The sequence below is a fragment of the Bombus fervidus genome, chromosome 18 (genome assembly GCF_041682495.2).
Source record: "Bombus fervidus isolate BK054 chromosome 18, iyBomFerv1, whole genome shotgun sequence".
Classification (NCBI taxonomy): domain Eukaryota; kingdom Metazoa; phylum Arthropoda; class Insecta; order Hymenoptera; family Apidae; genus Bombus; species Bombus fervidus.
The window spans coordinates 8,679,660-8,696,271 of NC_091534.1; the positions used below are offsets into that span (position 1 = coordinate 8,679,660).

Consider the following 16,612-nt stretch of genomic DNA (forward strand, 5'->3'; position numbering starts at 1 on the left):
TAGAGAAATGAAATAAAACAATATGATTACTATGATAAGTATTTATCTATATATCTATAGATATTCATATTCTTTACATATTAATTATATATGTCTATGCATATATACGAATCGTTTGTGCGTTTCTAATAAATAAATAAAATTAATAATAATTTAAATATTTATATAGTAAGATGATCGTTATTGACTATGTTCTTATCAAATTGAGAGTTCTGAATTCACCTGTCTATATAACTTAAACTATTAAATTAAAATTTCGAATATATTGGATAAGAATTACATTTATAAATATTGATATAAATGGGTGATACAGTATACATATATGTATGTATACATACTTTTCAGAAAGGTTTACGCATGCGTTTTCACGTTTGTCGTATGTCCAAATTTTTCACTATGTATGTATAACTTGATGGTGTCGCGTCAAAGATAGAAATAATTGAGTTGTACAAGTAAAATGTGAATTATACAGAAAGAGGAATTGTAAAAATATCCAAGAAGTTTTGTTAAAATGTACTCTATAAAAACACCCACTTTAAGAATCGAGGAAGCTGATCTTAAATGTAAAAATGGTTGTGGATTTTATGGAAATGCTGAATGGGAAGGTTATTGTAGCAAATGTTATCGAGAGTATTTACAAAAACAAAGATCAGAAACAGAATGTAATGTTTGTGGACAGAGGTACGATTTATACGTTTATTGATCAATTTATATTAAGTTAGATCTACCAAATTTTTTTTTATTTTTTTTTTTTTACTTTTAAAGCCATGTATATGTATGTAAATGTAAAAATTTTAGAAATTTTCATTTTTTTATATTGTGAACTTTGCGATAACAATTACATTGCATTAAAATGATAATTAACTTGGATTTACGTTTCAATCGACATTAAATATGTTTATAATTAAATATATTTATACATGAGAAACAGTTAGAAATTGTAGTATTTAGATTTCATTTTTTTTTTTTTCTCACCAAATTTTTTGTGCTTTAATATAATGGTATATTAATTTCCATGTAAAAATTAATAACTTATTTATTTATTATTTCTTAAACATGTAACAAGGAATATCTTATTCGCATAAGGAGAGATATACTATGGATTTATATACTTTTTATATTTATTGCTACATTCTGATTAACATTATCAATGTTTCAGTGCCTCTTCTAACAAGAATGCAATTAGCGCACATCAGAAATATGAGGAAAAGAAAGTACAACAAGAGAAAAAGTATAAGTTATTGAATATATCTTTTCGTAAACCTGTTGCAAAAGGTATATTTGTCCTATAATATATTTAACTTTGTATTTAATTTTTGTAAAACATTTACTCAATATATATTTAAAAAAATTTAACTGCTATTTTATGCATACTTTCTTTTATCAGATTTTTTGTAAATATTATTTATATTACTTACATTATTCTGAAAGTTTTGATTTTTACTAAAGTACAGGGGTACCAAGAATTACTTTATGAATTAACAAAAGATAATCCTGATCTTGAAAAAGTAAAAGCTGACAACCGCGACCTAATAGGTATAATTGCTAAAACACCAGTAGAAAAAGATGTTAGAAAGTGTATGCACTCCTTTATAATTGAGATACTGCAGAATAAAGATGTGAAGAGAATAGAGGAACTTTCAGAGATTACACAAACATTTTATCAAGTATTTGCTAAACGTTTAGAAAATAGTGTTAAATATGCAGGTATTGAAAAAATAAATTTATATTAAAATAATCTGGACATTAACAAATTAATGTCTTAAAAGTAGTTACAACATGAACATTTTTAATTTACTATTTCAGATATATCGCCAGAAGTTAAAGAAAAATTATTAGATTATGTAGAAAGATATGCAATGACTTTGCTCTACAGAATTCTGTTTTGTCCACCTTTTACAAACGACGAAGAAAAAGACTTGGCAATACAGAAAAGGTTCGCCTTATTCATAAATCAAATTAATAACATTTCAGATAAAATAGAATAACAGTTATGATAATTACAGAATTCGGCAATTGAACTGGGTTAGCGGAAAAAATTTGGAATGTCGAATACATGAAACCAGTTCTGAAGTTAGAGAACTTGTTTATACTTCCATAACTGGTTTGTTATTAAAAAAGTTTTAATCAGTTATGTTAATTTCCAATATTTCCAATTATTGAATGTGTTGGATTTATTCACCAATTATTTGAAAATAGCTTACTAATTTGTTGTAGATTTATTAAATATGGATTCTGCAAAAGCTCCACAAGAAAAGCTTTCTTGCGTTATTTATTGTTGTCGAAATATATTTGTAATGTTACAACAATCTGTTGGTGGGCCTGCATCTGCAGATGAATTCCTTCCTGCCTTAATTTTCATCGTTCTAAAAGCTAATCCTGCTCGTCTTAAAAGTAACATCAATTTTATTACTAGGTTCTGTAATGCAAGCAGATTAATGACAGGGGAAGGTGGATATTACTTCACAAATCTGGTAACATTTATTTTAATATTTATCAAGAAGATTACTACTATTTTATAGTGAAACAATCAATGAATAAAAACAATTAGCTTCCCTTATATGACATTCAACGTAATAAAATAACAGCAACAACAATAATAATAATAATAAAAATAACAATAATAATAATTTCAGTGTTGTGCTGTATCTTTTATTGAAAATTTGACAGCTGAATCATTAAATATGGACGAAAAAGATTTTAATGCTTATATGTCTGGAGAACGTGTACCTGCTAATACATGGGAATCTGCTTTAATGATATGTGAAGTACATACTACATTATTCTTTAATGATATTAAATTACTAATTAAATGTTTTTAGTATAATTCATTTTCACATATGTGCAGAGTCTGCACTTAATGTGCGAAGATATAATACTCCTTGATGAAATGAAAGCCAAAACTGCAGAAATAATGACTGAAGCATTAAACTTAAAAGAAAAGATGTTACAATTTCAGGATGAAATGAAGTCGGAAGTGAACACGGTTTTAGACAGAACTCCATTGTTAATTACACATAGCCAAAGATTGCCCACTAATTTAGATTGTGAAGATATTGAAAGTTATCAGTTACCACCTCCAATTATTCCACAAGTAAGAAATCTTTTTAATTAATAAATTTTCAATTAACAAATTCATTATAAATAGTTACTTGTAACAACAGGTTTGTCCTGCCACAATTAATAATTCCACACCACAAAACGATGTGAGAACTTCTTTAATAGAAGATTGTATTACACCGTCTCCTACTTTTGATTTTCCTTCTTTCATCGGTGATGACAGTTTTGATGTAAGCAAAGCAGAGGATGAAACGAGTCTTATAAGTTTGGATACACAAAGTGATTTTGACACACAACAGGACAAATCTACAAATGAACTACTAGCATCTACCCATTTGAATTTACCATGTTCTACAGAATCAGAACAAGAAGATTATCATGGTTTCACTGTTCAAGGTTCAAATATACCTACAATACCTTGTAGTACTGGTGACTTATCTTTGAATACTACAGAAATGGAGTGTGAAAATTATACAAGTTATTTCCATAATGCATAAAACAGACTATATTTTAGTTGAAGTTTTAGAAACTGTTGCTTAATTCCTATAAATAGATTGTGCGATATTACACTGTCCAATACAAATTTTTATTTGCGGTATCCTTCAGGTGGTTTTTACAATCAGAATTACTTTATTACTCTCAGTTTTTAAAAAATACAAGTTCCCATAAAAGCACGTAACGTTGAGCAAAAATGAAAAGAATACACACACACACACACACACAAAATTCCTACAAATCTGTTCTAATAAAATATGGAGAAAAGTTTTTATCAAAAGGTTTGTCAATCGATTATCCCATTCCTTCTACATATTCTATATAAACATAATAATTAAAACGTATATTACAAAAGTAAACTGTTAAAATTAATAATGTGTTGAAATTCTAAATTATTATTCTTATAGGGTACTAAAATAATATTTAGTTTAACTGTATTATGATATAATTATTATTTCAAATATTTTACAACACTTTAATCAAAAGATAATCTTAATTAAAAGTATATCAAATTTAATACATAAAACTTCTCCAATACAAGTATAGAGGAAGTAAATTATCTTTTTTTTGTAGTTCTGCATTAAATATATCAAAGTCTGCTTTCATTAATTTATTTAAGTACTTTTGCAAACAAATTATTGGTAAAAAGATTAAATTTGCTTCTTTTCCCATACTATGTTTAAGAGAAATTGTCTAAAAATAAGGAAACTTTTATAGTATATTAAAATATAAAAGATCAAATATAATCCGTTCCTTTTTTTCATTTTCTACTTTATCTATTTCCATTTTAATTCTGCACTTGGTATGTACTTACAGCATCTAGATGTAATTTTCCATAGGAAGCTACATCATATATTACATCTTGAAGATTTTTACTGGATTGGCCCTGTAATACAGCTTCTGTAGAAACACTGTGTTTCATTAATATATCTTGTGGTAACATATTCACTCTTTTACTGGCATTATAAGGAATCGATCGAAGTAAGTTAACAATGCCATGTGCCTTCCCCATATGACTGGCAGCATGATCAGCATTAATATTATTTACACCGTGTGCTTGTAAAAGAAGATAGTAAATGGAAGAACTACTGTATTCCGCATATTTTTCTATTTCACTCATATTATGAAATGAATAATCCCGAAGTTTATCAAGCCTTATATCAATTAAACGTTTGAAATAATGTTTAGAAAGAGAATGTTTCTGTAAAATCTGCAAAGATTTCTCTTACAATTATTATGATTTATGAGACAATAAATAGTACAGAGAACTGAAGAGATAAGAAAATAAGATTATACTCTATGTAACTCCAACATAACAGGATTTCTTGGAGGATTTCCTTTATATGTATTATTTAGTGCGTCTGACCAAAATTGTAATCTCATTTCTCCTATTTTATAATCACGCACTTGATCTCTTATTTGAGCTACTTCAACATTAAATGCACGAATTGCAAATGCGGCCGCTTCACTTTTGTTTGACAATAGCAATGTACACAGAAAGTTTTCATAATCATGTTTTCTGGAAGAAAATAACAAAATGTAAAAAGTAACAATTTATTTAATGACTTTCTATATATATATATATATCTTTGATTATTTATTAATTGTTTTACAACTTTGGGAAATTTAATGTTTTCTCAAAGTACGATTATTAACATTTTCTCATTTATTTAATTGTTCACTTATATAATAACAAATAATGCTAGAAATAATATAACATTTAAAATGAACAGCATGTAAACATCTAAAATAACCATAACTGTCAACTACTATACATATATTCATTATCAGTAACTATAAAATACCTAACCAATTCCGAACAATACGTAGCTGGCGTTTGTTTTGTAGAACTTGAATGCCTTACACAAGTTTGTAACAACACGTTTTGTTTTAAACAATGATTTCTATTTATAATGGATATGGATATCTGCGTAATATTAAACATGTTCCACACTAAAAATGTAAATGACTTCAATAAAGGTAATTAAGTGAATAACATGTGAGAACCAGATAAGTAATAATTGTTAACTAATATAATCACACTTAATATTGATTTAACAACGTATTAAAATATGCTGCCTTTATAATTTATTTAAAATGTACTACATATATATTCGAATCTTGTTTGAGCCTCGTTTATAATGTAATTGAATATCAATGTGGTTTTTAAGCAATAATATATCCAGTCCATAAATCTTTATGAAATGCAGAAACATAATATGTTGTATACCTATAAACTTATCTATTAATTTAGAAAATAAATTGGAATATCACTAAGTTATAAATATGTTGTATAAATAATAAAATCATTAGATTAATAATTTTCATTGTTTTTTATTTAAAGTCAATGTAAAAATTATGATATTTGGAAAATTGTATAATCTGTCGTTATTCTGTAACTTATTGTCTATCATATACTACTTAGCCTCTTAATAATTCTACATTCTGTTATCAACAACGTAACTCGAGACCCGCGTGCGCGAGAACATGGCCATTTGTACGCTTATTACTACAATTAAAACATTAAATGCGACATCTATGAGTCGCTGCTAGAACTAGAGTTAATTATAGGTAAGAACACAGAGGGAGTTTGGTGTCACCGGCCACTATGGTTACGGTCATATACATGTGTATATAAATACAATTCATCCTAAAATTTTAGTAGTTTTCTACTTTAACTATATTAATAAAACAGAACAATTTTGTTTCTGTTCGAAACAAGACTGCCAAAGATTATAATCTTGTTAGATAGTGTTGCTAATGATCTTCGATGTTGAAGCAACATTAAAACTAGAAAGAAACATTATGTTAATGTTATACATACGCAATATTAAATAATAAGCTATACTTTATTATTTTCGAGTAAAAGATTAAACTAATTGTAAGTTAATATACAATTAGAAAATGTTGTTATTAAAAGGTTATAAAAATACATACTATACATTAATTTTTAATTGTTTATCTGCTAGAAAAATATTTTTTAAATTTAAATCGTGTAAAATATGTGCATAAATGCCTTAATAATTTAACAAGAATTAAATATTTTCTTTTTAAATGTTATGAGTAGGGAAATATTTGTATTAGCATTTAATATATAGTATAGTAAAACTTAATGTACACAGTTTTCGTGACGTCAAGTTCAGTTAAGCTTCATTGTCAATTGGAAATTGTAAATGCAAGGGATAGTAATGATTGGTTGCGGCCGTTACGGGAACCGCTGGCTCCTAAGGAAGCGTCTGCTTAGTTAACAGTTTATACAAGCGACAGAGAATAAGTTTGTGTTTATCTTGAGTTAAAGACAAAGTAAATCTGATTCAACAGATGAAAATTATATAAATTGCATAAGGAGCGGATCGATCGTTCGTCATGAATAGAAATTGACATACGACGCCGAAGGTGCTCCTCGTAATGTCCATAATTTAACCCCTTAACGTACAAATTTTCTTCCGTCTACCGATAGAAAATGAGTAAATCTTTTTATAATCAAAATGAGTGTAATATATTTTTTATAAGATATATATTTTCCTATGAGATATCGTAGCTTGAATCCGTAAGGATCAATGACTAAAATAAGCAATTTGGCAAACGACGGACGTATCGGCTATGCCCGTATATGTCACGGCCGTGTGCTTTAAGTAATTAAAGATCTTTTTACAATTGTTAGAATGGCTATTATCAGTTTAATAATTATTCTGATTGCATGCTTTTTCAAACTTGTCCTCCTCTCTAATGGTAAGTAACATTTAGTGTGTTGTTTTCTACATGATTTTAATATAGAGGTTATGTTATAGGTCATCTGTTATTAAACAATTATGCCTAAATATCTTGCTATAGTTTATTTCTTTTATTATAATGTCACTGCATAATATGTTACTAATTGTAAAATATAACAAATTTAAGGATTATCTAGATTTTATAATAACGTAAAGTTAATTTTTTACTACTACTTTTAGTGTATATTATTCTTTATAATATTTATTATCCAACTTTGTGCTCCAACTCTTTTACTCAAATTTAACAATATTGCTTAATACTATGACCCATAATATTATTTTTGTGTCATAAATTTCAGAATTTTATCTTCAATTTTCTACTATCTAAATTTATAATAACAATGCAGAGTATTTTAACTTTAATAATATGAATTATTATTTCTAGGATCGCCAACTCTTCTCTTTGTTACACAAAAAGATATTAGAATGGCCAATGCCTCTCGTACTAATAAAGTAACTACTATTATAAAAGATCTGTCTGAAGGTGCAGCAGTAGATTTTTATTTTGAACATGAACTAGTATGTTGGTCTGATAGTGGTTTAGAAATAATTCAGTGCATTCAAACAAATGGCACCCATACTGGCGAAAGAACAATTGTAGTAAATTCCAGTTTAATTTCTCCTGATGGTTTAGCTTGTGACTGGTACACAGGAAAATTATATTGGACAGATGGAGAAAAAAATAGAATAGAAGTAACCAGTATTGATGGACGTCACAGAAAAGTCCTTTTTTGGACAGACATTTATCAGCCAAGAGCTATTGCTCTTGTACCAATGAAAAGTATATTATTTTGGACTGATTGGGGCGATGTACCTAAAATAGAAAGAGCTGCAATGAATGGAGATCCATCAACGAGAGAAGTGATAATTTCTGATGATATATTTTGGCCTAACGGTTTAACAGTGGATTATGAAAATGAATTGGTTTATTGGGTAGATGGAAGACTTAAATTTATTGCAGTGATGGATTATTATGGAAAAAATAGAAGAAAAGTCATAGAAAAAGGGTTAGATTATCCTTTTGCAGTGACATTTTTCGATCACAAATTATATTGGACTGATTGGAAAACGTGGTGTGTACATTCATACGATGTTCGTCAAACTCAAGCACTTCCTAGAGAATTATTACATGGAGAATATATACCTGGTGACATAGAAGTTTGGGATGTTAGAAGACAACCATATGGGAGTCATCCTTGTGAAAAAAATAATGGAAATTGTTCACATTTGTGTCTTTTAAGTATGACAGAACCTGGATATAGCTGTGCATGTCCTACAGGTGTGAAATTAGTGGATAATTTGACTTGTGCAGAAGGACCAGAAGAATTGTTATTAATAGTTCAAAGAAATGAAATCTGTCGGATTTCTTTAGATTCACCAGATTATACTAATTTTGTATTACCATTAACAGGTATTCCTCAATATCTTTTTCATCGATTAATTTGTTTTTTAAAAAGAAATTTATATATATTATAATTTTTCAATATACTTAGGAATTAAACATGCGATAGCAATAGACTTTGATCCTGTGCAAGAAATGCTTTACTGGACAGATGAAGAAGCTCGTGCAATTCGTAGAGCTTCACTTGATGGTTCCAATCAAGAAAATATTATAATAACAGAAGTGGAAAATCCTGATGGAATAGCTGTTGACTGGTTAGCACGGAATCTTTATTGGACTGATACGGGAACAGATCGAATTGAAGTAGCCCGGTTAAATGGTACAAGTAGAAAGGTATTGATAAATGAAGATTTAATTGAACCCAGAGCAATTGCTTTAGCTCCAGAATTAGGATGGATGTTTTGGACAGATTGGAATGAAAAACGTCCAAAAATAGAGCGAAGTAATCTGGATGGTACAGAACGTATTCTTTTAGTAAATAAGGATATTGTTTGGCCAAATGGAATTGCTCTAGATCTTGCACGATGGAAAATATATTGGTGCGATGCAAAAACAGATAAGATTGAAGTGTGTAACATGGACGGTACAGATAGAAGAGAAGTAATTACAGATAATCTTCCACATCTTTTTGGATTAAGTTTATTAGGAGATTATCTATATTGGACTGACTGGCAAAGACGAAGTGTGGATAGAGCACATAAACTCACAGGTGGTGAAAGAGAAGTTATTGTTGATCAAGTTCCAAATGTCATGGGTTTAAAAGCAGTGCATTTAGGAAAAGTTAATGGTACAAATCCTTGCGTAAAAAGTAATGGTGGTTGTAGTCATTTGTGTTTAAATCGACCAGGAAATAAGTATGTGTGCGCATGTCAAATTGGATATGAGTTGACTAAAGATAAAAAGACTTGTGTTGTGCCAGATGCATTTATGTTATTTGCTAGGAAAGAAAATATTGGCAGAATTAGCATTGAAAATGCAAATAATGATAATATTATTCCATTAACTGGAGTTAAAGATGCAAGGTAAAGCTTATGCTTATAAACAAGAAGTTTTATGATCTGTTTATATTAAAATTTTTTTATAAAAACTGTATGTCAAAGACTGTATTTATTATTATTATTATTATCAATATATTCTATTTTTATTAGCGCCTTGGACTTTAATATAGCAGACAATCGTATTTATTGGACGGATGTTAAATTAAAAACAATCACAAGAGCTTTCATAAATGGATCTGATATAGAAAGAGTCGTTGATCTTGGTTTAGAAACACCTGAAGGTTTAGCAATTGATTGGATTGCTCATAATTTATACTGGAGTGATACAGGAACGCGAAGAATAGAAATGGTTCGACTAGAAGGTTGTAGTAGAAAAGTCCTCATTTGGAGTAACATTTTTGAACCTAGATGTTTAGCTCTTGATCCTAGCAGAGGGTAATTATAGTGACAACTTTTGTGTGTTTATAAAAGTGTTTGTGAGATAAATATTTCCTGTATAATTAAGTTTTTAACACCATGATGTTTTTCTAGCCATATATATTGGACAGAATGGGGAAATTCTGGAAGTATAGAAAGATCATATTTAGATGGCACGCATCGTGAAATAATACTTTCCAATATTAGAAAAGCAAACGGTCTAACAATTGACCATTCAGCACGAAAATTATATTGGGCAGATTTATATACTCCAGCTATTGATAGCTTTGATCTACGTACAAGAAAAAGAGTAGCAATTATAACAGAAAATATTGTATATCCATTTAGTATTACTCAGTATCAAGATTACATTTATTGGACAGATTGGAATACAGGTAAAAAAGTACATAAAATTATCAACTATGTTACTATTACATTACTATTTTTACTATTAGTTACTATTACATATACGTCACGTTATTATTTGCAATAAATTTCGATTTTTATTTCAATAGATATTTTCCGAAATTTATAGATATTTTGAACAAAGTTTGATGTTGATCCATTTAATCAATAGGTGACATAGAGAAAGCTAATAAGACTACTGGATTAAGCAGAGTGAAGATACATAATAAGTTAGAATCTGTAACAGATTTATTGGTTTTCCATGCTTCTAGACAAGCAGGATGGAATCCCTGTGCATTAAAAAATGGCAACTGCACTCATCTTTGTATCGCTTTACCCGGAGATAACGAAAGCATGTCAAATTCTTTCAAATGTGGGTGTCCTACTCATTACAATTTATCAGAGGATAATAAAACTTGCATTGGTCAGTATATTTAAATTAAAAAATATTGATTTATAATTTCCTTAAAATCTTTAATTATACTAGACTATTTTTAATTTTCTCGATTACATTCAATATTAAATGCAGTAGATGTGATAAAAAAGAAAAAAAATGTATTTCAATTAGATGTGGAGATTTCGTCGAATTCTATGATTTAAGATATAATTTGTTCTTGTAATAAAAATATGAGTTACGAAACAAACAGTATTAGATAGAATAATACAACACCTTGAATTGTTTAAATATATTTAATATTTATTCTGTAATATTTCTTCATTAATTGTAAAATGATATAATAATGTTCTGCACGGAAATTGCGCATATAAGTTTATACAATATACATAGCATGTCTTAATTTAAATAATAGAAACGGATAAATATTTTTAAAAATATAGTAGATACAGACGAGATTTCCAAATGAAAGTTGTAAGATATCTAGAAGGCAAATAATACTGAAATACCTATACTTAAATACCAATACTGAATATACTATATAATACTGAATACTTATTTTATTTTGCGATAGTCTTGAAAAGTATTTTTTATTACGTATTCCTGTATTTGACCTGCTTATATTTTTTGTACGAGTCATTTTCGAAATATGAGCTGTCAGGGTCGATATACTACGGAAATTTTAAAGCAACTGTGATGTATAGAGTTCGTTCGAGCAATGTTCTGACAGTGTACATTTGATAATATATCCAACTTTAAAAGTTCATATCTTGATGCACTAGAAAATATAGGTTCCCACTTGAAAATTGAAAAGTAGCCTTTTTTTCTTCCCTTTCTTCTTTTCTCTCTTTTTTTTTTTTTTTTTTTTTTTGTTTTTTTTTTCTCCTTCTTTCCTTTTTTGTTAAAGTTATTACAAGGTCAAATAAATATCAGCATAATCTGTACTCCTTGATACCTTACAAGTTCCATTCAAAACATTTTCCTAAATGTTTCATGCATTTTAAGTTATTTAACCAGAAACATTATACATGTTACATAGCTAAATAATAGATGATAACAATTGAAAGGATTGTAGTTGTACAAACAGTAAACAGTGAATAGATTAGTAAAATGTGAGAAAGATATTAAAATTAAGAATATACCTTGTGGAAGAAGTCTTACTTCTGCCATAGCTTGTACCTTTTTTATTTAATGCTATCTTCAAAAGTAATGAAGACACACATATAAGATATCACATTCAATTGTTTAAATTAACGATGTAAATACATAAATATAAAATTATTAACTTAATTAATTCTCTGTTATTGATATACTATATCATAACATATGCGCGATATATATTAATTTAAATCTAATAACTTATTCTTTCTGTTACAGCACCAAAAAACTTTATGATGTATAGTTTACGCAATGCAATGTTTCGCTTTCTTCCTGATACAAATGATTGTCCAGATGTAGTTCTCCGAATACAAGGTTTGAAGCATGTACGATCTATAGAATTTGATCCTATAACTCAACACATTTATTGGATAGATGGACGAACTTTATCTATTAGGAGAACTTTGGAAAATAAAACACATTCCAGTATAATGATTTCTGGAAATTCGGGACACCCAGTGGATCTTGCTTTAGATTCACTGGGAAGGTTACTATTCTGGTCATGTGCCATAAATGATGCGATCAATGTTACAAAACTTGACAATGGTTCCGCTCTAGGTGTTGTAGTCAAAGGTGATGGAGAGAAACCAAGAAATATTGCAATACATTCAGAAAAAAGATTACTTTTTTGGACAGATATTGGAAGAAAAATGAGAGTAATGCGCAGTAAAATGGATGGAAAAGAGAGAATTGTAGTAGCGACTGATCTAGAACAACCAACAAGTATTGCAGTAGATGCAATTTCAAGCATTGTATATTGGGCACATGGAAATCAGATTGAATGCGCGGATTTTGATGGGAACAATAGAAGAATTCTGGTTTCTCCCGTTGGACAAGGCTCAACTGTTTATTTGTCTATCTTTTTTGATTTTATTTATTGGTTTGATAGAGAAACATCAAGTTTAGAGCGTATTAATAAATCTGGAAATGGAAGAAAAACAATCATGAATAAAGTACTTACAGATTTAATTGCAATAAATACTCCACAAGATGATGTGATGAAAACACATATTTGTAGTCCTTTTCGGGAGTATGGAGGATGCTCACATTTTTGTATAGGAATCACTTCTTCTAGGTACATTTTTAATTTCTCTTAATTTCTCAGCAAATAAAATATAAATACCATATGAAGAATCTATGGGAGAAGGGGGAATGTCAATTTTAACGAATTTTAACGGGTTTAATATTTTTTCGTATGCTGCTCTTTATCACTGGCTATGTCGCATTGTGAATTAAAATTTTTTTTTAGTTTTACGGTAGTTGTAAAAAATTGAGGTATATCACGAAAATTAAATACTTCTTACCTTTTAGAGTTTAATGTGTTATATAATACTTAAAATTATAAATAAATGTTGGAAATGATGAAATGTATGATGAAATACGAAGTTGTGACATATATTGAAAAACAAAATTTCATTATCTGAAAAATGCTAAAACTATACATTCCCTCTTTTTCCTATGGACTCTTCATATGAAGAATGATTCTTCGCCTAGAGGGGAAGTCTCTTTAGAATGAAGAAGCTGTCACATATGTATGTCTGCATATGTGGGAAGTGGAAACAAATGTATGGATATTAGAATGATCTCAAATGGATCATATAAACAGCTGTTGTCATAACGGTAGCCGACAACATAGGCATCATCATCCTTTATATAGCAATAATGTCCGATCGGACGAATTAGCGACTTCTCTTTTTAAAACTACTAGGAAGAGAATCATCGCATAGAAAATTTTATATTAATAAAAGTATATAAAAGACATTATTTTCAGATGTTCTTGCCCAAAATCTTTGGTTTTATCTGAAGATGAAAAAACTTGTAGAGCTGCGCCAGCCTGTGGAACAGATCATTTTACTTGTGCTGCACCTAGTTCTGCAGTAACAAAAGATTGTATACCTGCTACATGGAAATGCGATGGCCAAACCGACTGTCCTGATGGAAGTGATGAATTAGGTTGTCCAGCTTGTAGTCGTGAACAATTTAAATGTCAAAGTGGCCATTGCATTGGTAAGAATATTGAGCTATCAGATCATTCAAGTTATGAATTAAATATAGTGAAATTGTGAATTATCATTAAAATTGTTAGACATGTCCTGGGTGTGCGATGGAACAGCTCAATGCCATGATGGCCTAGACGAAGCTCATTGTTGCCGTCCAGGTCAATTTCAGTGTATTGGAAGTGGTGTTTGTATTTCTGGTTCAGCGCTTTGTGATGGTTGGGACGACTGTGCCGACGGAAGCGATGAACTTGCATCTGCATGTACACCTGCAAACAATCCTCGACAAGAAAATAATTCATTAGAATCTGGAAAAATCACTTATGTTATTATTGTACCTATTGGACTGATTGCAACAATTGCTACAATTGCTTTCGGATTTTATTATTGTAGAAGAAAATTCATAAACAACGAAGAATTGCCTGATATTTTACATGATTCAGCTGGAGATCCATTATCACCCAAACCAGTAAGATTAGCAAAACCAATGTTCGCGCAAAAAAATTGTAGGAAAGATTTGAAAATTGGAATGGAAACTGTAAGAATGTCAATGTTAAATGGAAGCAGTATAGGATCAAGTTACGACCGCAGCCATATAACCGGTAACCTGTTAATTTACAAACTAATATATCATAATTAAATTATTAGTTGATAAATAACAACGGGGTTCTAATATTTAATATGTAAAAATAGCGAATAATTATTAATAAATCATAAATCAATCATTGTAAGTAAAGTAGTACAAATGATTTGTTATAACAATATATAGAACAATTGGTTTTGTAACATTTAAGTACAAACATTTGTAAACATTTAGATTAGAAAATGTATTATTATGAATAATATTATCCGTTATTATGATTATAGTAATAAATATTCTGCTTTAAGGAGCTTCCAGTTCAACTCGAGGTAGTTCCACTGGAGGTTACCCACAAGAAACATTGAATCCTCCTCCAAGTCCAGCAACAACAGCCAATTCTACTAGATGCTCAAGCAGTAATGCATCTAGGTATAAACCTTATAGGCATTATAGGAGCATAAATCAGCCTCCACCTCCAACTCCTTGCAGTACAGATGTTTGCGACGAATCAGACAGCAATTACCCAGCAAGATATCGATATGAAAGTGAACCCTATCCTCCACCTCCTACTCCGAGATCTGTTTACCAAAGTGATGCTGCAATTAGTTGTCCTCCCTCTCCTAGTTCACGATCTTCTACGTATTTTAGTCCACTTCCTCCACCTCCTTCCCCTGTTCCTTGAATATATTAAAAATTGTTTATATTCTATTTCTTAAAAAATGAGATCTTTTGGTAAGTCTTTAGAAATAATTTAAATATGAAAATTTATTTTATTAAAACGTTTATATTTTATAAGTGGACAAGTAAAAACATTATTTTTAGAATATTCGAAATCGATGAAAGTAAATGTTAAGCAATTTTTATTTATTTATATTAATAAGTAAAATAATATAAGACAAAAATTTTATCATTTTGTAGTTAAATTTCATTCGTTAAATTTTACTTGATACCTTCTTTTAGAAGATTTTGGAGGGAAGATATCTTTTTGCAACATTATTAAATTTGTTTAAAGTGTTACTTATATTTGAATAGGTTTTTTTATTTCTGTAAAAAATTTATACCATCGTGCCTCTTAACTTTGTAATGTATTTGTAAGGAATTTAATCGTAAATTGTAAATATTGTAACAATGTATAAAAGTTGTATATGATTTTTAACTTTCTAAATCCAAGTTGTTTTGCAAAAAAGTTTTTTTTTTTTCAAGTACGTATATATTTATAGTGTATAAGAAGTTAGTAGTAGAGTAACTTTCATATTTACAATCAAGACATATCAAACTCTATATTACAAATTAAAAATAGATAGAACAATTGAAAATTATTTCTAATGAGAATAAAATCAAAATAAGCAATGACATATGATAATTAAATAATCTAAGAACATTTAAAATGTGTGTTTATAGAAAAAAACATTTTTTAATTTTTACTGTGAAAATGAGAAGTACTTTTTGCATTTATTTGCATTTTTATGTAACGGCTCTACCGTGAAAGTGAAAATTACTAAATGTGTATTTATATATTTACATTTCTATATAATAGTTAATCAACATATGAAAATTAGTAAGTTACAATTTTTAAATAATGATATAAAGTAATGCTGTTCCTCCAGTTTATAATCGGACTGTGCCATACAACATTTAGGATATTTAGTAAATGAAATTCAAAATTATTGTATATATAAAATGTACAATGTGTCGTGTGGAAATGATTTTTACCTCGCACTGCCATTACACAAGCCTTGAAGAAATACATTCTATTAAATTATTATTCTTGTTTGGCATTAAAGACTGAAATAATTCTTCTATATTTTTTTTACATTTACAACAAAAATATGTATTATCCTATGTATGTAGCATAATTGTATAAAAGAATAAAACTTTTGTTACATATTTTATATGATACTTATTATTTTATGATAAAATAATTTTAAAATTA

General features: G+C 28.7%; 3 protein-coding genes across 5 annotated transcripts; 2 read left to right on the forward strand and 1 right to left on the reverse strand.

Moving 5' to 3' along the window:
- The first annotated feature begins 373 nt into the window (after nucleotides 1-373).
- On the forward strand, nucleotides 374-3,777 carry Rabex-5 (Rabaptin-5-associated exchange factor for Rab5). The gene is made up of 9 exons (XM_072021051.1): nucleotides 374-681; nucleotides 1,160-1,275; nucleotides 1,450-1,707; nucleotides 1,807-1,936; nucleotides 2,007-2,104; nucleotides 2,218-2,474; nucleotides 2,637-2,768; nucleotides 2,849-3,094; nucleotides 3,165-3,777. The coding sequence occupies exons 1-9, from the start codon at nucleotides 512-514 to the stop codon at nucleotides 3,555-3,557; spliced, it is 1,800 nt and encodes a 599-aa protein (XP_071877152.1). The 5' UTR covers nucleotides 374-511; the 3' UTR covers nucleotides 3,558-3,777.
- Sicily (NADH dehydrogenase (ubiquinone) complex I, assembly factor 6 homolog sicily) lies at nucleotides 3,623-6,086 on the reverse strand. 3 transcript variants are annotated; one of them, XM_072021056.1, is made up of 5 exons: nucleotides 6,020-6,086; nucleotides 5,361-5,508; nucleotides 4,852-5,074; nucleotides 4,370-4,765; nucleotides 3,623-4,248 (listed from the first exon to the last, which is right to left on the reverse strand). In XM_072021056.1, the coding sequence occupies exons 1-5, from the start codon at nucleotides 6,048-6,050 to the stop codon at nucleotides 4,069-4,071; spliced, it is 978 nt and encodes a 325-aa protein (XP_071877157.1). In that variant the 5' UTR covers nucleotides 6,051-6,086; the 3' UTR covers nucleotides 3,623-4,068. The 3 variants fall into 3 exon arrangements, with proteins under 3 accessions (XP_071877157.1, XP_071877158.1, XP_071877155.1); XM_072021057.1 differs by lacking the exon at nucleotides 6,020-6,086 and adding an exon at nucleotides 5,977-5,994; XM_072021054.1 differs by lacking the exon at nucleotides 6,020-6,086 and adding an exon at nucleotides 5,662-5,779.
- A 612-nt stretch (nucleotides 6,087-6,698) lies between these two features.
- Nucleotides 6,699-16,571, forward strand: Arr (low-density lipoprotein receptor-related protein 6). The gene is made up of 10 exons (XM_072021050.1): nucleotides 6,699-7,287; nucleotides 7,714-8,739; nucleotides 8,822-9,752; nucleotides 9,879-10,163; nucleotides 10,260-10,540; nucleotides 10,723-10,974; nucleotides 12,322-13,177; nucleotides 13,874-14,109; nucleotides 14,189-14,701; nucleotides 14,988-16,571. Exons 1-10 carry the CDS (start codon nucleotides 7,221-7,223, stop codon nucleotides 15,359-15,361), a joined length of 4,821 nt encoding a protein of 1,606 aa, XP_071877151.1. The 5' UTR covers nucleotides 6,699-7,220; the 3' UTR covers nucleotides 15,362-16,571.
- Nucleotides 16,572-16,612: the final 41 nt, after the last annotated feature.

Coding starts and splice junctions, on each gene's coding strand:
- Rabex-5 (XM_072021051.1), top strand. CDS start 512: ATGTACTCTATAAAAACACCCACTTTAAGAATCGAGGAAGCTGATCTT. Junction 682..1,159: donor TGTAATGTTTGTGGACAGAG/GTACGATTTATA, acceptor TCAATGTTTCAG/TGCCTCTTCTAACAAGAATG. Junction 2,105..2,217: donor TGTTTATACTTCCATAACTG/GTTTGTTATTAA, acceptor AATTTGTTGTAG/ATTTATTAAATATGGATTCT.
- Sicily (XM_072021054.1), bottom strand. CDS start 5,746: ATGGACTGGATATATTATTGCTTAAAAACCACATTGATATTCAATTAC. Junction 5,509..5,661: donor AACAAGATTCGAATATATAT/GTAGTACATTTT, acceptor TTACATTTTTAG/TGTGGAACATGTTTAATATT. Junction 4,766..4,851: donor TTATGTTGGAGTTACATAGA/GTATAATCTTAT, acceptor AAATCTTTGCAG/ATTTTACAGAAACATTCTCT.
- Arr (XM_072021050.1), top strand. CDS start 7,221: ATGGCTATTATCAGTTTAATAATTATTCTGATTGCATGCTTTTTCAAA. Junction 9,753..9,878: donor ACTGGAGTTAAAGATGCAAG/GTAAAGCTTATG, acceptor TATTTTTATTAG/CGCCTTGGACTTTAATATAG. Junction 14,702..14,987: donor CGACCGCAGCCATATAACCG/GTAACCTGTTAA, acceptor TTCTGCTTTAAG/GAGCTTCCAGTTCAACTCGA.